This window comes from Acomys russatus, chromosome 13, assembly GCF_903995435.1.
Source record: "Acomys russatus chromosome 13, mAcoRus1.1, whole genome shotgun sequence".
NCBI classification, from domain to species: Eukaryota; Metazoa; Chordata; class Mammalia; order Rodentia; family Muridae; genus Acomys; species Acomys russatus.
This window is the reverse complement of record NC_067149.1, coordinates 64,712,328-64,733,016: the sequence shown is the minus strand read 5'-3', so window position 1 is coordinate 64,733,016 and position 20,689 is coordinate 64,712,328. Positions and strand designations below refer to the sequence as shown.

The 20,689-nt window shown below is 40.5% G+C and overlaps 2 protein-coding genes across 2 annotated transcripts in view; one reads left to right on the top strand and one right to left on the bottom strand.

Annotated features, from left to right (window-relative positions):
- Positions 1–732: 732 nt before the first annotated feature.
- Iapp (islet amyloid polypeptide) lies at positions 733–11,041 on the bottom strand. Its single transcript, XM_051155534.1, has 3 exons — positions 10,771–11,041; positions 6,137–6,230; positions 733–1,106 (listed from the first exon to the last, which is right to left on the bottom strand). Exons 1-3 carry the CDS (start codon positions 10,778–10,780, stop codon positions 908–910), a joined length of 303 nt encoding a protein of 100 aa, XP_051011491.1. The 5' UTR covers positions 10,781–11,041; the 3' UTR covers positions 733–907.
- A 9,194-nt stretch (positions 11,042–20,235) lies between these two features.
- LOC127197591 (solute carrier organic anion transporter family member 1A5-like) overlaps positions 20,236–20,689 on the top strand; it is a 45,882-nt gene continuing 45,428 nt past the window's right edge. The window contains exon 1 of the mRNA XM_051155537.1: positions 20,236–20,459. Within this exon, the coding sequence (XP_051011494.1) occupies positions 20,253–20,459 (207 nt within the window). The 5' untranslated portion in view covers positions 20,236–20,252. The remainder of the gene's footprint in view (positions 20,460–20,689) is intronic.

Here is a 20,689-nt window from a genome sequence, read left to right as displayed (position 1 = left end):
GTCTAGTCTACATAGTGAGTTCTGGGACAGTCAGGGCACCACAGTGAGGCCTGATTAAAAAATGTATTAGTATTATAGATATTTGTGTGCATTCATGTTATTTCTGATGGTTCCAATTTACAGTCAAGGGAAAACATGTAGATTGTAACACTGACTTACAGAGGCATAATGTTGTGCCAAGAGAATAAGTTGACATAAAACTTGGTTTCCACAAACCTGTGATCTCTTAGCTGAAGACATGAAGAATAGAAGACAGGATTCCTTTGAAATATGCTGGATACAAATATGGTTGACGTTTGCTGAAAGCTTTTTTGACAGAATAAAGTCATAGACACATCGTTAAAACTCTCTTTAGAAAAAATTACAATAAGCCCCTTGTGGACACAAGCCACTCTTATCCTTTAAGCTCTTCCTACTAGCAAGCACAACAAAGAATAGAATTTTAAAAAATATTTTAATTAAATCAGAACAAGATTTTTTGCTAATTTATTTTGAAATGCATCTGAAGAAATACCTAGAATATTTGCTTTTTCAAAACTCAGAATCAGAAATTTACTACTAGATGTTAATGATTTGTCAATTTTCACACTCTTATGGTCTCCTTTATTGTTAAACTTGAATCACAAAGTTACAAGATTTAAAAAAAAAAAGGAAATTTTAAGTATTTCTAAAATAGGAATATATAGCAAGAACATGTAGTATTTAGAGACGTTGTCTTTACCCTGACCTTGATCAGCACTCAGTTTAAAGCAATTCTTAGAATGACAATTTACACACACAGTCAGCAAGCATGGGCACATTGTTGTGCATTCACACTGGAAATTTGAAAAAGGCACTGTTAAATTATTCAGGGAATCACCAGAGTATTTATACATGAAATAATGAGAGATGCAGAAGTGTGTCGACTCTAAAGGAGTAAGATATCCAAGGATTCTTTGTTCGGAACCTTGGCCACATTCCTCTTGCCATATGTGTTCGATCCCACGTTGGTTGGTGGCAGGACAGGACCAAGGTTGTTGCTGGAACGGACCAAAAAGTTTGCCAGGCGTTGTGTGGCGCATGTGGCTGTGTTGCACTTCCGTTTGTCCATCTGATGGGTGGAACCACTGAACAAATAAGAAAGAAGAGCCAGGTTGAGAGGCAGCCATTTCACCTCCACTATTTTGTACAGTCAAAGACGGGCATTATTTTATAGAAGCCAGTGCCTTGGTTTGCAAACATCTGCATGATAGACATTTCTGACACCTAGGGTATGCAGAAGAACCAGTTTTTGACCACAAAACCACACAACACCCTTCACTAGAATCAACACTGCAGTTCACAATACAGGGAATTTCTCTTTGGATGCATAACATTTATTCTTAGAATCTTAAACTCTTTGTCTTATATTCTTCTAAGTTGGTGGACTTATTTTCTGTTATATAAAAAGGATTGGAATAAACAATTTATATCTAGCCTGTAACATGCGGAGAATGCATCTAAAATGCATTTGTTTCCTCTTTTTGACAAAGGTAAACAATATTTTTGGTATGTTTTTTGGGATTGTTTAATAAAGATATCAGAATAAAGATGAACACCGAAGACACTGTGGAAAGTGAGATAACTCAGGTACAGGAAGATACACACGGAGTGAACACATGCGAGTCACATTTGTTAATCAAACAGTTGAACAGTCTGTCCATGGAATGTACATGGGCAAATAGCTGCTTTCTAATCAGTAGGCAGTAAGGTGAGTATGTTCTCAAGAACACTGGCCAGCATTTTGCCTGAAGTAGGAAAAATTTGCCTGCTATAACTTCTGTTGTGAAAACAGCTTTTACATTGAGTGTTCTTAGTATAATAAACAGGATACAGACATTAAAATATTTTAGGTGTTTAAACGGTCACCTAAAAGTTGCTATAAAGTCACAGGACAAATGAGTTGATCACTGTTCCATCACTCTTTGCTCCATGAGAGTTCTTGACATGGATATGTAGACCTATACTTTTCAAAACCTTCAATGTTAGGGTGAGGCTAACTGTTACAACTGGAGTCTTTCTATATCAAAGGTGTTTATCCCCTGGATAACTGAATAATAATACTAGTGATAATTCAGAAATTAGAACTGTGATTTAAAATTTATTTGAGTTTCAAGTTATTTATTTATGCATTTACTTATATTTGAGTCTAGCTTTGTAGGCCAGGCTGGCCTTGACCTATCTATGTAGCCCAGGATGGCTTCCCACTTGTGAGTGTCTGACTTTTCCCAAGTGCTGGGCTTACACTCCGATTATATCTCTATTTGAAGCATTTATTTATTTTGAGTCTATATTTTAGAATATCTTGCTTATCTGTTGGTCAAATTTCTGCTTGTGTAAGAACACCTGAAATAAATCAATTTAAAGACATGTCCTCTTACTCTCAAAGTTTCTACTACCGCCCACTAGTACCATTGGTTAAGGACCAAACTTTTAAGACTTGAGGCTTTGAAAGATATTTTAGAAATAAACTTTATCAATGTGCTTCCAGAACTGCATTATAAGTACATATAGAATAGTAACACAGCCTACTGTGTTGATTGGAAAGTGTTTTAGTTTTCAGATTCATATATATATATATATATATATATATATATATATATATATATATATATAGCTAAACGTAAATCACCAGGACCATGTAGATACATAACTGTGGACTAAATGTCTTTATGTGAGGACTTTATGGGAAGAAGTTTTGAATTATCATTGCTTTTATGCAGAAGTCCCTTATGCCCTAAATCTTTAAATGAAAAAAATTTTAAATTATTTTGATTTCTTACTGCTGTATTTCTCCCCAGTTACAGAAAACTCCTCTGACAACATCAAGTGCCCTGGTTCTTTGTTTAGTGTAGATACAGCATAAAGGAGCAGCCAGTAGCCAGAGGAAGCCCACTGTGGGACACAAATGTCTGTTCATTTTGAAGCCACTTCCTACTTTTAAATCTCAAGTCAGCATCATCTTCCTGCCTTCCCTTTCTAATTCAGGGGTTACAAGTGTGTGCCACCACACTCAGGAGGATCTACATCATTGGCCTGTAATCATCTCAATAATATTGTTTGTTCTTTGAATCCATAGAATCCACGAATACCATATTCAAAGAATTGACTTAATGCTTTAAAGAGTTTTGGCAATGTTTCCAAACAACAGATATTAAATTATAAATAAAGATGACTTTTCCTAAAATACAGCAGGATTAGAAGTTGGTCTCTGAACCTGAAAACGGATAGATAAAAGATGTTGGAAGAACCCCGCTGTTTGAAGTTGCAGTCTCCCCAGTCTGAATAGCTATTCTGAGCTTGGCTAGTTGCAGGACTCCCTGTCCTTAGGAAGGCCTCCTACTCTCTGCCTGACTTCATTTGGAGAGTGTCTTTAGACATAGATACCCCTAACCACATTTGATATATGGCCTTTGACCCAGCTCCCTGCTAGTTCTCTCCTCTCTATGCCTATAGGATAATCAGGTACTGTGTTCCCACCGATATGATAGGACCATGCTGCCAAATGCAAATAAAGCATCATTAAAGTGCCTATTTCAACCAATTATGTACATGTATCCTGGAACCCCCACCCCCAAGGGCTATGTATTCTTTTTTTTCCCTCCCTGAGTAAAATTGAACTAGTTCCCTGAACTGGTTCCGGGAGTGTTGGATCTTGGTCATGCTCTTGGACTTCCGAACTCTGTGCTTCACCTCCTGCTCCTCTTGCCTTCATGGGCTGGGGGCTAACAGACCCCTAGAGATGAGGAGAACCACAGTTAGACAGAGACCATTAGCTATCAATCAGGGGCAGGGAAGTTTTGTTTGAAGGTGTTCCTTGAAGTGGTGGGATTGCAGTTTAGAGTTCTTCACAGGCAGGTTGTGGGGCTGAATATGACAGGTGACTCGAGGATAATAACAGCACCTTAAGTTACTCTAAATAAAACATTATCATATGGAGTAACCAGAAAGATCACCACTCCTCATGAGAGACACAGAAAGAGCTCTTAAACTTGTTTCATAGATGCAAAAATTGCCTCCCCCAAGGAACCTTTCACTCAAAGATGATAAGAACAGGCACAGGACTATTCAAAAATCATTCTTAGGATGCTGGGAAAGAGAGAGATAGTTTAGCATAAGCAAGATGTCCTATCTCCACTTTAGGCATCTTCCCTTCCCTTCCCTTCCCTTCCCTTCCCTTCCCTTCCCTTCCCTTCCCTTCCCTTCCCTTCCCTTCCCTTCCCTTCCCTTCCCTTCCCTTCCCTTCCCTTTCCTTCCCTTGCCTTCCCTTCCCTTCCCCTCCTCTCTCCTCCCCTCCCCTGCCCTCTCCTCTCCTCTCTTATTCTCCTCTCCTCTCCTTTTCTCTCTCTCTCTTTCTTTCTTTCTTTCTTTCTTTCGTTCTTTCTTTTCAAGGCAGGATTTCTCTCTGTGTAGTCCTGGCTGTCCTGAAATCACTCTGTAGACCAGGCTGGTCTCTAACTCACAAAGATCTACCTTCCTCTGCCTCCCAAGTGCTGGGATTAAAGGCGGGTGCCACCACCACTTGGCCTAGGCATTTTCTTAGTGATTTGCCTACATTAACACTGATATGTAGGAGTGTTCAGTGTCCACTGGAAGTTCCTAGTGGTCCAGCTAGATAAAAGTGTGTGTATGCACATATCCTCCATCACCAAAAGGGACTGATGTAATGAAATTCATTGAAAGACAAAATGATTTTGAGAAACACTAAAATAACCTGATATACAGTAATGCCCTGAATTATTCTATTTTAGAGTAATGTTCACTGTATAAGACATGAGCACCCACAGACACATTTGGTAAAGGTGCTGAGCAAACATCTGTATGTACTACAGGAATAATACAAGCTACTAATAGACACATTAGTCATACTGTTGAATTTTTTTTTATCATCATTCAATTGTTCTACTTATTAGAAACGTCATATTGGTTTATAGTTATTTTTAGTCATGAAAAGGCCATTTGAAAGTTAGAGTCAGTTCTGAGAACACCCTGAGAAATCAGGTAAGCCTTGTAATGACAAAAACTACTTTCTGATGATTCCTGCTATTAGTCACAGCTGGTGATGCAGTACTGTCTGCACATTGACATGAACCTTCATTCAAGAGCAAACACACCAGAGGAGCACAGAGACAATGACGATAGTGCTAATTAACGAGAGACTTTAATCCCATTCCCTTTCAAAGGTAAATTTACTTATTTTTGTTGTCTGCTAAAGAATGGCTAGCTTTGGTCTCCAAAGAACATATGGAACAAAATTGATTTTGGCACAAAGTCTCATTACTGTATTTAAATTAGGTTCATAGATTTGGTCTCAGGCATCTTTTAAATAGATGGAGGATTACAGTTTTAATTCATCTGAAGCTTGTAATTACTACTACTCTGTTAGCTGTCATAAACTACCTTAGATTTGCTCAAACTGTCAATTAGTTTTCTTTCAATATTTCCAAGCCTTCCTCAGCAATCATGATGATGTGCACGTATAGTCTACACATTGAAAATATTTCAGGTATTACAAATGTACATTCACAACCTCTCAGAAGTTAAGTTGTGTAGAGTAAGTTCTTATAACTGTGCCGAGCTACAGTATGGAATAACCTACAAATAGCAAATGACTTTAAAACTAATTCTGAAATTTAACTTCCTAAAACCTTTCATTTGCCTCCTATTTTATAACTTCAATTTCCAGAAGCAGATGTAGAATTTCGGATACTTCTAGACTCTTCTGAAGAGGGGGAGAAACCCTGTAAATATTCACCAAGATTCCAACTGAAAGAAAAACATGTTTTGTTCGGATCACTTCAATTTCTTTCAGTATTATGTTCAAACAATATGAATGTCTGCCTCTCAGTTTTCCTGTCATGGTACTCTGGTTTTTCCCCCTTTATGTTCTAAACTATTTCCAGACAAATGCTGCTAATCATGTCTCTCTATGAAAAGTTTTACCTGTCCGTCCCCAGGCACTGACTTTGTCCTTAACACAGAGCTAGGAAATCATTCAGCGCCAGGTACTGCTCATGGGCTGGATTTGCTTAGAAATTGAACAGTGAAAGGGCCAGCAGTGCTGAAATCTAATTTCCCCACACTTTTCAAAAGAAGTAGGGAGTCTCAGGGTACCAACCTTCCCACAGGTGCAGCTTTCAAGTGGATTAGTGCCACAGAGAGGATGAGGAGGGCAGCTGGCAGCTTTGAGATGCACATCACTCTCAAGTTCCCTGAAAACAAAGAACACAAAAGTCAAGATACCTTCTTTATTTCTGATTGATGCATTTTAAAATTAGAGCCTCCAGAGAAAATTAAAAATGTATCTTACAAGGATCTCTGATTATTTTATACTGATGCTCGTCAACTTTGAAATAGTTTCAAAATGCTCAATGCCCTTTTTAAAACAATCTGAGTATTCCTATTATAACACGCCATTCTTTTACTCTTTTGCAGAAATAAGTGCTACAGGTAACACTAAGATTGCTCTTCTTTTACCAAGTAACATCTTCCCAAGCACAGCATGTCCTTTACCTTTCAGCGGTGGGTGTCAGCAATATCAGAAAATTCCTTGACAGCTGGAAGCTTCAGGAACCACAGCCCAAGCCTGCATGCACAGCTGGGTAACTAGCAAGCTGGCTCTTATATATCCCTGCCTTTCTTTGCTCTGTCACCAGAGAGGCTTTGCCCTTAATTTCCATCCTGTAGATGAAAAGTGCTTCATAGGCAGCCAGAGCAGGTGGGCCACCATCACATTAACATGTGGGTAAATATTAGCAAATCACAGTCTGTGTGCCTTTGTGTGGTTAATGGTGTGTCATGGGCAGTAGGAGTTTGGAGTTTCTATTTTTGAGAAATACAAATGAATTTTCCTACAATTAAGTATAACAGTAAGGAAGTGGTTTTTTTTTTTTTTTTTTTTTTTTTTTTAAAATAGCAATTAGGAACAACAATAAAGTTTATATGCCAAGAGAACGCTGGAGAAATGGGGGAGTTGTAGCTAAGGGCAGATGATCCACGTTCTCAGTGTCATGGACACTCAGAAACTGTTTGTAATACCAGATTAAAAGCTGCGTTTTAAAAGTACATAAAAGGGAAAAGCAACTGGTCTCAGTCTTTACAGAAAGATTACGGGGAGTTGGGAGGGACTATGTGAAGTGGAGGCAGTCTGGGAGGGTGTGGAGGGAAAGAAGGAAGGATGAAGTAAGTATTCCAAAGCACATGGTATGCATGTATGAAAATCTCAAGGAACAAAGGAACAATATTTTAAAAGGACAACAAAGGGCATTCATAACAAAGTGGGGGAACACCAAAGGCATAAAACCAATAGTTTTACAGCTAAAGAGTTATTTATGAGGAATTAGAGACACCTCATTGTACATAACCACAAAGGGTTTATTTATTCCATTGATTGATTGATTGATTGTGTGTGTGTGTGTGTGTGTTTACTTACATGTGAGTGTACATGTGTATGTGGACATGTCTAAGTGTATTTTTGAGTATATAATTGTAGAAGCCCAAAGCCACTCTCAGGATCATCCTTAGAAGGGCTGACCTGTTTTCACTGAGACAGACTGTCTCACTGACCCGGAACTCAGGGGTTAGGCTACAGTGGCTGGCAAGGGAGCCCAGGGACCTTCCTGTTTCATCTTCTCTAGTTCTGGATTCGATGCACACCCCACCACACTGCACAGTTTTACATAGACCCTAAAAGCAGGTCCTCCTGTGAGGGAAGTGCTTCACTGACTGAAGCCTGGTCTCTTTCTCAAAGAGTTCATCCTACAATAGCTTTCTGAGAGAAAGAACACAGGGAAATTTATAGTCTTTTGTTTCTGATCATATCTTTATTCCATTCAAAATATTTTCTTTTGAAAAACAGCCCTTTGTTGTCCAATCTTGTATTGAATTCCTTTTGTAGCCAAAGATGACCTTGAACTCCTGATTTTACCTTGTGTCTGAACTGTCTGGCTTTTAGTCTATGTTCACTGTTGTAAAAATGGATCTTTATGCATGATATATAGCATATACTCTTTATTTAGACTTTCAAGGTTATTATATGTCATCTATAATCACTTAACCAGCTGTACCAGCTTAAGACCTGGTATGTCGGTAGAGAAAAATGATATTCTTACAGAGAGAAACAGTTCCTGATTCTTCAGTGTGACTTTTAAACCACGCTGTGGAAGCTCTTTGGATCTTTTTATTATTCTTGGTCTGTGAAATTTCAACTGATGTGCTTTCAGATATACTCTTCATCAAAATACTTGGAAACCCCACATTTTAAATATATAAACTTGAGCACTCCTATTCTACGATTGAACCCCAGGCTCCTTGCATCTAGGCAGCACTGGACACTGAGTGATAGCCCCAGACCCTAGTATCTCTTTTGTTCTTGCTACTGAACTGAAAATGGGCTGGGGAGGTGACTTAGAGGTAAGGTGGATTAAGTTTCTGCTTTGATGGAGTTTCAGGTCTGGCTGGTGTGGGGGGTGTTCAGCAGGTAGCAATTAAAGACGTGATGATGAGAACATTCCAAAGGCATTTCGTCCTGGGGCAGCAGCAGACAGCGCTTGCTGCAGTGGCCATCCCAGGTGAAGTCAGCCAAACTGGGAAGCAGCACAAAGGAAAAGCTCTCTACTGGCCAGAGCTCGAGGAACTGAGGGGAAGTCCTCTGCCCTAAGAACTTTTCATGAATAAGTAGTATCTTTACGTTTATATGAATACGGAGTAGGGAGATTGTCCTGTATATATGAAGTAAAATTCAATGAGTTGGATGCATTGTGACTCTTTCATGGAGTGATGCTTATTCTATTTTATTTCTCTTATTCAAATTGTTTTCGGAGGCATTATTTGAACAAGAAGTAATATTTTGTGAATGAGCTCAAAGGTGCCTCATATTTGACCATGTCCCCTGGAGGGGGAGATCTGGTGGCACTCAGAGGAAGGATAGCAAGCTACCAAGAAGAGACTTGATACCCATGAGCATATAAAGGGGGAGGAAGTCCCCCTCAGTCACAGTCATAGGGGAGGGGAATAAGGGGAAAATGGGAGGGAGGGAAGAATGGGAGGATACAAGGGATGGGATAACCATTGGGATGTAACAAGAATAAATTAACTGAAAGAAAAGATTCTTTAGACTTACTTACTGTGCAAACCTCCTTGGCTTTGAGTGTGCTAACATTCTGAACAGTCCTCTTAACTAAAAAAGGAAAGAAAGAAAGAAAGAAAGAAAGAAAGAAAGAAAGAAAGAAAAACAACAGAAAGACCATAATTAAAAACTTGTTAGGGAGAAACACAAAATTAAAAGTTGGTGGCAGTAATGTATTATTTAGAATTTACTGATTCTGTGATCTTGCTGGCAGAGAAGGCTGTGGACAGTGGATCAGGTAGGGGGAGCACTGTTCACAGCACCATTCCTACAGGGTTCCTGCCCTCTGTGGGTGGAAAGGACAGCTGTGTAGCCAGCCAGGTGAGCTGGAGTCACCCTAGAGGTCACTGGCATCACAGATTTCACAGCCAGAGAACATTTTGAATACAAGGTCCTCAGTGCTTCCTTACAGAGACGCATGGGCGACGTGAGCCATCCACAGTTGGTGTTTTGGAGTTGGTGTGCTGAAAATTGCATCAGGTAGACAAACGCTGTCATCCAGAGGGAACCGAAAGCAGTAAGTGCATCCGGCTTCAAACAAAAGAAATTTGAATACGTTTCACCCATTTGTTACATTGTCTAATCAAGACCTTTACAGCTATTGTGTAGATGAAATTGAAAACAGATGAATTTCCACAAATTCATGACTATAACCTGGTTAGTAATCAATGTAAAATGCCATCTAATTATACTAACCAGTACTGATGAATCGTAATTAAGATTTCTTTTTGCAAAAACTCAGGGGAAAATGAAGCCTTTGGCCATGGCCAATTAGCACCATAGTTGTTTCTTTCATTGTGTCAATCAATACTCTTCCTGTGACACAGCTAATGTGCTGACAACTCAGAGATTAGCATGAACTCGCAGATGCTGCAAGTCATAGTTTATCACGTGCGTGGTAGCATCCTGTAGAGTGGCTAAGAGTGGTTAAGAGAACTTGCTGTTCAGCCAGAGTATGCCGGTTCAGTTCCTAGCAGCTCCGTTAGGAGGCTCTCAACTTCCTGTAACTCCAACTGCAGCACATTTGACACCTTTGGCCTCTGTGAGGACCAGGACTCACATGCACATACCCTCATGTCTTGCATGCACATACCCTCATGTAGACACACACATATACACATAATTAAAAATAATAAAAATAAACTCTTAAAAAAATGTCTTTTAGGGAGCTGCTTTACAATTTCTTGATGAGCCTGAGATGACACTTTACCAGCTTGGCATCAAGACATTGATTTTATGCAGTCTCAGAGTTCCAGAACATTGGTCGCTACTTACAAAATGCTGGCAGGAACAGCTGGTTTTAACATTTCAGAGGAATTTTGTTGTTATTTTAATTTGCAATCAGCCTCTCAGTAGCCAAGTACTGCCATTTGTGCCAGACCCATTTGCCTTATTTTTAGGTATGCATTGGTTCTTGTTGAATCATTTCTCCATACATAATAGTGTTATCTTCAACTGGGTTGCACAACTGAATTCTGTGGCTCTGCCAACTCTAACAATTGTCCCTCATGGCCACCTGCTTATAGCTTGCCAGAAACCACTGACTCATGGAGCATAGCTTCGAATACCTGAAACTGGACCATTTCCTCATGGTGGTCAGATTATAACACATGTTTTGCTTTTACCTGTAATCATGTGGAAAGCCAAGTTCGGCTCTACAGAGGCGAGTCTCCATAGCTGATGACTGCGTGCAGGAAGACCCAGCGTGTGCAGCTTCCTGGCACTGGCTGTAGTCCTGAGCAGAATAAAACAGGAGGAAATGAACAGAGTGCCAGCCTTCTTCTCCTCCTGCTCCCAGCTAACAGTGTAATGTGAGCACACAAACTTGTCAAGTGCTAAGTGTAAAAATGTTTCCAAAATGTCCAGAGGTCCTGTTTGGAAAACTCTTCTGTTTTGCCTGAGAAGACTCCCTCCACACCTTGTGAAACAACTGTGCAATCGCCAGCAATGCCGAGGTTTCCACTTCAGGGAGTTCTCACTGACACTAATTAAAAACCTCTTGCTGTTTGGATTTCCACTGGCTTCGTCCTTTTAAACGGCTACTACTTGAGGGCTGAGGAGCCAACTCCGTAGATAAAGTTCTTGCCAAGCAAGCATGAAGACTCGAGTGTGAGGCCCCAGAAACTGTAAAAGCAGGACAGGTGTGGTGGCCTATGGTCCCCGGCCACAGAGGACTCCCTTAGCAAACTGGCTAGATAGAGTAGCAATGGGGTTCACTTCAGGGAATCTGACTCAATAAACAAGGTGGAAAATGATCATGGACGATTCCCGACATAATGAGGCGTCCATATGCACATGCCACACAGTACACGCATGTACACGCGCATGTGCACCGAAAGGCTCATGGACACACATTGCTTACTTCTCATGCCTTCTACGGGTAAAAACCAATTCTTTAATATCCTTAAGTGATCCATCATCTCATATGTATCATGTAGCTCAACATGTCACTTTCCCTGTGATTTTTAAAATAACTTCTTCGATTTTCCTTTTCTTCCTGCATTAACAGCTGACTTCACAGTCCATCGGTTGCAGTTTCACCTCCTGGGATTATCCATAGATCCACTGCTCTGTGTGTCCACATTAAACCTATATTGTCAGTTTGTGGACAACTGGATTCAAGTTTTTCCTCCTTTCCAGTCAACTAAATACTTCCTGCACACGCCTCCTGCTCTTGTAAACTTCTTTGCAGACCTATCTCATCCATATTCTCAGATTGGAAAATAAGTTGGAGTCACTGAATTCTTACCCACTTCTGTTTAACTTTTGTTTTCAATCTTCACGGTGACTGTGTTTAACTTTGTTATTCTCTCTGCGTGGGGAGCAATGGTGCCTTGATCACTTTGATATCTATAGGTAGCTCTGTTCTCTTAGTGAGAGAATGACAGCCATATGCAGGCTCTCTTACAACCTTCTACCTCAAAATCTTTTCATCCCCCTCTTACTGTTCTGTTAAAAGTATTATTTATATGTGTGTGGGTCTTTTGCCTGCATATATATATCTGTGTGCCACACATGTATAGTGAGTGACTCAAGGCCAGAAGATGTGTTGAATACTGTGGATCTGGAGTCATAGGTGATTACGAGCTTAAGTACTGGGAAGTAAACACACGTCTTCTGCAGGCACAGCTATCCTCTGGAGCACTGAGCCCTTAGCTTTCCTTTCTCTGACACAGCCCACTATTCCTTCTTACATAAGGACTACACGGGAGCATATAAAGAGATGTATATATGTATAGCATATTTTACTAGCAGGTGAAAGAGTTAAACAACAAACTATCCACGTATGTTCCCAGAAAGGCTGTTTAATAGCTGGGGGAGTATATAAGGGTCTCGGTGTTTCTAATAAATGGAAGGGCAGGGCTTTGTTGAAAAGAATCTGGCTAAAGTTCTGGCCAAAAGTGAATATGAAAATATCACACACACATACACACACACACACACACACACACACACACACACACACACACACACAGCATCAAGCAAGAAGTATAAAAGACATTCCTCTTTTGCTGCAGTCTGTCTCACGAACACAGAAACAAGCAGCCAGAGGACAAAGTGCTCAGAGGAGACAAACAGGATCAAATCCTAAAGGACTCTCAAATGCAGACAATTGAAGTCCCTAGTTGACTTGAGAGCTCTGCTGGGGAAAGTTTAAAAAATGTACCTCAATTATCTAATGTTGGAAAGTGAAGAAGTGTCCAATGGTGGGGACTGAAAATGAAGAAGTAGAGAACACTGGGGACAGGGCATAAACCAGTGGCCAATAAGAGGGACTTTTAAAGTGGTATACGAATGTTTGATGAGGCAGCTTCTGTCACAAGGACTTGTTTGCTTTCAGGAATTAAATTGAAACAACTGCTAGAAATATCAACCATGACTTTGATATAGCCACGGTTAATTTTCATTACCAACTTGGCTAGATTTACAATCACCATGCAAACAAGTATTTATGGGATATATCCTGAAAGTTTGACTGAGGTGGAGAAGATGTGGGTGGCTCCATCCTCTGGGCTAAGAGTTCCCCAGGCTGAGTAAACAGGAGAAAGTGAGCTGAGCAACAGCATTCATTTCCTGCTTCCTGACAGTGGATGCCATGACACCAGCCACCTGTCAGTCCTCTAATCCCCCCCACCCCTGCCATGATGGATGGACTACACCCTCAATGTATGAGCCAAATAATTTCTTCCTCATATTGCTTCTGTCAGATATTTTGTTTCAGAAATGGAATGAGTAACCAATGCAATGATCAAGGAATAGAGTGTAACCTGCTGAGTAGAATAAAAATATGTAAGTTTATACTGATTGAAATTAATCAATATTGAGAGATAAAAGAACCCCTATCCTAGCACAGAAAACCCTGCTGCTGCATTTAACACAAATAAGTGAGCTGGAAAATGTCGCTGGATGCTAAAATTTGTGACTCAAAGATTGACAAGGGACATTATGATCTACAGAACTCCACACAAATGTTCTATGAAACAAATGAGAAATTAACATGCTAATACTATTAAAATTGGAAGATCTACATGGACCATGTAGCTAAAGCTCACCTTACTTATATGGGGCAAATAGACATCATGAATCTGAGAATTTTCAGGAGGCATCACACCAATAAACTTTTATGATGTTCATCTACTTTAAAATTGAGTTAAGAGAACAGTTTTTTGGCATGGGCGTGGTGCCACATGCTTTTAATTCCACCACTTGGAAGGCAGAGGCAGGTGAATCACTGTGAGTTCGAGGCCTGGTCTACAAAGTGTATCCATAACAGCCATACACACAGAGAAATCTAGTCTCAACAAAAATGCCCAGGTAGATGCAACTTTCTTGACAAATTTCTTTCCAAAAATTAATTTCTGAACAATAAAACCATATAATTGAGGTGCTAGATTAAAGTTTTTAATTAAAAACAAATGACATTTGAGCATTAGAAGATAGTAACTTTTTGAACCATTTTTCTTAAGCTCAGGACGTTCTACGGATGTTCCTCATGCATCTCCTCTCTGCCTAATAGTTAATCAGAAGGGCAAACACAGGGACACATGGTCACAAATGAGCACTAAACGTTGCTTAGTGACCAGAAGCCTAATGCTGATGAAGGGCAAGTCATATATGCACACCTCTGACGAAGCCAGGCCCTCATTATCCCCAATGTTTATTCAGCGCAGCATGCTGTTGCCTTTGTGAAATTTGTTTGCCATCTCCCACATGGAAACCTGAGCCATATTGCTCTGATATGGCACATATGCAGCCAGTGGGGCATTCTGAGCAGTGAATCAAGGAACCTCTTGGTCTTCCAACAGCCCTGGATAGAAACTCTGCACGGCCATAGGCTAACTCGTAAAACTCAAATCTATGTAAAGCAAACGGACAGAGCAAACGAGGAGACTTGACAGGTGCCCTGTGTGAATTCAAAGATAATAATTAACAGAAAGAATTAAAATACATTATTCTGGCTCAGAAGTGCACAGCATTCCTGCTAATTTTAAAGAGTCAATTCCCATAACACCGATTAGTTCTCTGTTTTTACTTTTGTTTCTTTTGAGACGGGCTCACTTTCTGTACCTTGGTTTGCGTGGAGTCCACCATGAAGACCAGGCTTACTTTGAACTTAGAACCAGCCTCCTGCCTCTCCCTCTGTAGTGCTAAAGCTAAGATTATAGGCTTGTGTGCCTTTTTTTAAAATCATTTATTCAAAAGGACTTATCTTATTATTTGTTTGTGCACTTGTGTGCAGGCGCTCATGGAAGCCAGAAGCAAAACTACAGCATCCGTTGTTGGGGTTCAAAGGGCTTGACGGCTGCCTGATGCGGATGCTATGGTCCCTCACACAGTCCTCTGGCCGAGGAACAAGAGCTCTGATGCAGCACGTCTCTAGATCACCATTCATCACCGGAAATAAAAACCCCAAATGACAGTTATGAAAAACACCATAGAAATCATTGCATTGGTTACTCATTCCATTTCTGAAACAAAATATCTGACAGAAGCAATATGAGGAAGAAATTATTTGACTTACACCTTGAGGCTGTCATCCATCCATCATGGCAGGAGGGGTGGGGGCAATTAGAGGACTGACAGGTGGCTGGTGTCATGGCATCCACTGTCAGGAAGCAGAAGGAGATGAACCCTGTTGCTCAGCTCACTTTCTCCTGTTTACTCAGCCTGCGGAACCCCTAGCCCAGAGGATGGAGCCACCCACATCCTCTCCACCTCAGTCAACTTTGACTTAAGATGTATAAAGTGTATGTCAGGGTGATTTTTATTGTTTGTTATCTATAATGATATTCAACTTAATAAAATAATGTGCTATTTAATGAGATCAGAGCCGAGTTTTTCCAATGCAGCAGGAGTTCCTCAGGAACAAAGACTCTTTTTACATGTTTCTTGTGTGTTAGTCACTGAACTAAAAAGCACGCTCACACATGGAGTCTAAAATTTCACTTCGAGCAGTAAATAAGCTGGTGTTTAGGAACATCGTAGCTTGTCTCTGTTCACAAGTGGGTTCCTGGCAGTAAGCCTCCACATAGTTGTTCTCTTCCTTGTGGACAGACTGTGCCCTGTGAAGGCCTGGTGACTGTTGTCTTTTAGCAGTGATGCAGAAGGAAGGGGTTCATGCATTCACATCAATAATGATACCAGTTGACTCGACGGCAAACCCTTGTGTCTAGTGCTGCTCAGACGTGTTGGTACATGAAGAGATTACTGCTGAACTATGCAAGGAGCTGTCCCCAGATCAGAGTTACAACAGCACAGAGGACACTGATGGCACTCACAGCTGTCTCTATTAAAGGCAGAACTCTTATTTTGAATTTCCTGTTCTGCCTCTCATACAAAGCCATGAAGTGGTAGATTGTTGGTGAAGGGTTTGTCTGTGTCCTAGTCATGTCTGCATGGTAAAAACACATGGATGGGCAATGTTCTTCATGTCTGGTTAAATTTTCTTGCGGGGGGGGGGGTCACATTCCAGGTACCTTAAATGTAGGAAATAAAAGTGTAACATATAAATCTCTGGCTTAACATGTGGAATTCCCTATTGTCTCCTTTTATTTCCACATTGGAAGAAGCTCACCAAAGTAAACAAATTTGTTAAGAATCAAACAAGTCATTGTTGATTTTCCATGTCCTTCCTTGGCCTGGTATTGGTTGAAAGTTTTTCATTGGAAAGGCGCCCAATAGGCTGCCTCTCACAGTTAGAGGCAATGTGGGGATTCTGGAAATAGGTGCTTTTCGTAAGACCTTTGCTGCTGTGACTTTCTTTTTCTGTCACCAGGGAGAGGACCTTCTCCTCAGGCTTCTTCATGTATGTTCTTCTTGCTTGGCCAAGGTAAAGCAAAGCGTTTCCTTAACTCAGTCGTACAGAGCAGGTGGAATGAACAGTATGCATTTTCTGACAGTCATAATCTGTGGATACTTAGTGCATGTTCACTGTGTGTAGAGCTGTGTTCTCTGTGATGGAGATGTCTTTAAGGACCACCAAACAAAGGGGTTGTCCCCACGAGGGTTTATGCTCAGTGTGTGTAGAGTGTCAGTTCTGCAAGGTAGTTATTGTTCTAGAGATCTGCTTTGTAGCGTGCTCACACACCTACTGAGCAGTTATGCACTGTATTCCTAAAAAGTTTGAGAGACCAGATGTTCCATCATACATCTTTCAAATAAAACAAACAGTGCAAAATGGTTCACAGATGTGGCCACTTCTGTCGGAGAATGGGTGTGGTGTACTCCTATTCCTCGTGCAGATGTTAAGGAGGCGGAGCCATGACAGTGCTGCCTGTTCAATTAAAAGTACAATGTGCTGTTTCCACGAACATTGATGATTGATATGGATTTACCTGTGACACTGTGTGATCCTGGGAGCAGAAGTCATAGTTTACACAATGCTGTGCTAATAAAGGGGCACTGCTCATGTGGCTGTCACTCTTTGGACATTTTTCATTTAGCTTCAAAGTGCTCCACAGCGGAATTAAGTATTGGGTTACACGGGTCTTGTTGAATCAATGAAGCAGATGTTGTTTTGCCTCTTTTCCTCTACGGACAGGTTTTAAATGCATCTGAAAGGATATACTTTTTTCACATGAAAGGGTGGCATGTTAGAGGAAGGCAGAGGTTAATTTATTAACATTGAATCTGTTTTCATGTGCCTGGGTTTGTATACCTTACAAAACATTTTTTTTTTTCTGGCACAGAAAAGTGTTTTGAAAGGAATCTTCAAGGTGCTGATAAAACCTACCCAAATGATTATTTAGTGCTCACAGAAAGAGCTATTTAGTGATGTTCTGGGGCTAACTCCAGTTTCTCTTGGCAGTAAAAAAAAAAATGAAAAAAAAATATAGCATGGCTATATTTTAAGCCACTAAAGAAAATGAAGACAGCTATGACACAGGAGAGGAGTAAGTTCTTTCTTACTTATGGGTAGGGTGACCAAGCTGGGTTTGGGCATGGGCAAGGAGGAGCAGAAGAAAGAAAGGCTAATGAGAGACTGCGCTGTGAGTGAGAAAAACAGAGGCAGGTAAGGAGAGTTGAGAATTTGATGTTTCATCTATGTTTGGTGTAGATTTAGTTTATGAGCTTCCTCTCCCCTACAAATCAGCCTCTTCTACCATGATTTCCAAAATCAGTATCAAGTCCTCTCAGGAAGTTAAGTGGGCTTGAGGTTTTATGTGGGAGCCATGAGTCTGGGGGTTTCATTCATATGTCTACTCAGAACTTCCAAGAGTTCTTGATGTCTGGTTGTCTATACATTTCTGGCTTAACATATAGAATTTAGTATTGTCTCCTTTTATTTCTGATTGGAAGGAGCTGACAGTATAATTTTCATTCATATCCTATGAATGTTTCTTTTATAGTTCTATAATAAGTAACTTGTACGTCAGACTACCTGGCCCTGTTCTATCTTGGTGACATGTATTTACTTCTTTTCAAATTTATCTTTCCCAGGAGAAGTATAGGCTCTATAGGGTCTGGGTCAAAGCAACTTTCTCAAAGGCTTTCACTTTTCTACAGAACAGCAAGCTTGTCTTGTTCTTTCTTGAATTGTGGGCTTCATGCACTGACTGTCACATCGTAGGTGTTTAGTAAGTATTTGTTGTAACCGCAAGGCAGTAAGGAGAATCAGAGTCCTATATAATCTCTGGGTGTGGCAGCTGGGTTTGGGAACTCTGGCAAATGTTTTAAATGTTTTATAAACTTCGAGCCATTCTGGATTACCTGATAAATGGACGTTGCTCAGAGGGTGTCCATAAATTAGTGGTGTGGACAGAGCTGGGAAATCACACAGGTATGTTGAAATAGATTCCCTAGAATAAATATGGAATTAAACACTTTGATGGTTATGAAAAATATCCTGGTTTCAAGAATCAAATAGACAGTTTGTGGGGCTCGCACTGTTGAGTAGGGCTCAAGTCACCTTTCTGTATTGCATATAAATGCTCAGACCTAGGTGTCACCTATGCACAGGGACATGTCTGCCCATGAATTACATGCAGCTCACAAACAGCAGTGAATAGATCTCTTTAGGGCTCCGGTCTTTTCCTAAACCCCACATTTTAAAATCTGGAATTGTTGGATTCTTCCTCAGATCATAGGTTTATTTGTTGTTTTTACTTACTTCTTTTGTGCCTAAAATTTTGTGTCTTCCCAGGTTTCCGTGAATCAACAGCGCCCCAGAAAGTGTCTTTCTTCTTGAAATTCCAGAGAAGTTTTGGAATTCAAAGAACTCTAGAAGGAAGCCTGGTCAGACAGCCTGTGCTTCAGTGAGGTAGAGGTTTAGTACAAACTCCACAGATGCCTTCCCACTCTTTTGTTTTTTGTTTTTGTTTTGTTTTTTGAGACAGGGGTTCTCTGTGTAGCCTTGGCTATCCTGGACTCACTTTGTAGACCAGGCTGGCCTCGAACTCAGGCCAATCCACCTGCTTCTGCCTCTGAGTGCTGGGATTAAAGGCATGCGCCATTGGCTGGTCTGAAGGTAGCGAGTTAGCACAATTGATTGTTCACAGCCTTCCCACTCTTGAAGGCAACAGCCTTCAAGTGAATTCAAAGGGGATCACTGGGTCTCATTTGCTTTTACTGAAGGAATGAGAAGTTTTATTTTAACCACATTGTCATTAGTTTAAGGTCAGAGTCTAACGAACTCTGAGACTGTCTTTAATACCATCGAAGAATAAGCATTGTTGTTAACATTGGCTTTTTCCATTGAAATCAATCAAACCCAATCCTTTCCTATCCACTTATTCACAGGATCAGACGGAGTAAAAAAAAAAAAAAACAAAAAACAAAAAACAACAACTTCATAGGTACTTTTTTTTATGTACCATTCCAGGTGCGGGTTAAATTGTTCATATTCGTGTGTGTGTGTGTGCGTGTGTGTGTGTGTGTGCGCGCGCGCGCACGTGCACATGCATCATTATGAAGCATTATGGAGGCCCAAAGTAAAAGCTGAATGTCTTTCTGTAGAATGTTCCCCCTTACGTTTTGTTTTATGGTGGGGTCTCTTCACTAAAGCTGTTGGTAGTTCATTAGGTTAGAGTGACCGCAGCGATCCTGCTGTCTGGGTTCTCCCAGTGTTGTGGTTACAAGCAAGTGCAGAGAAGCTCAGCTTTTTCCTTAATTACTAAGAAATCAAACGAAGGACCCAAAGCTTAGGAGTCAAACACCACTCATGGAGCCACCTTCTAGTGGTGCTGCCCAGTTTCATACCAACTTGACACCGGCTAGGGTCATTTGGGAAGAGGGAACCTCAGTTGAGAAAATGTCCCAAGGAAATTGACTTATGGTTGAGCCAGTGGAGCATTTTATCAATTGATGATTGATGTCGGAGGGCCTGGCTCACAGTGGGTGTTACCACCACTGGGCAGGAAGTCCTGAGCTGCATAAGAAAGCAGGCTGAGCAAGCCCTGAGGAGCAAAGCAGGAAGTAGTGCTCCTCCTTGGTCTCTGCATCCAGGTTGCTGCCCTGACTTTCCTCAGTGATGAACTGTGATGTAGAACTGTAAGTTAATTTAACCCTTTTCTTCTAAGTTGCTTTTGGTCCTGGTATTTTTATCACAGCAACAGAATCCCTAAGCTGACTAAGATACTCTAGGCCTAAGGGAGTTTTTGTTGTTGTTATGTTTTTCTTTTTGTTTTTTGTTTCGCCTTTAAAAATGACTTATTATAGTTCAATAAATAATTTAAATAATAACTGTCTTTTTCTTTGCAGAGACAGCAGTCAGACACTTAAAGCACAGACATCTGGAAACAATCAGAAGGACAACATGGAAGAATCGGAGAAAAGGGTTGTGACCCACGGGGTCAGATGCTTTTCCAAGATCAAGGTATGGACTGTTCCTGTGTATGCATGCATATACGCATGAAAGTCTTTTAAAACAAACACTGCTTGTGATATTGCTCAGCTTACGTGAAGTTTTCCAACACAGAAATATTTTACCCAATATGTTGTTTATTTTGTACTGTATTCACATTACAGTTCATAGCAGTATCAAATTACAGTTATGAAGTAACAATGAAAATAATTTTATAGCTGATTTCACCATAACATGAGGAA

What these genes read in the sequence shown, in the direction of transcription:
- Iapp (XM_051155534.1), bottom strand. An exon ending in AAAGCTGCACCTGTGGGAAG is followed by an intron (nt 1,107 to 6,136) that starts GTTGGTACCCTG and finishes TTATTTGTTCAG; the next exon opens with TGGTTCCACCCATCAGATGG.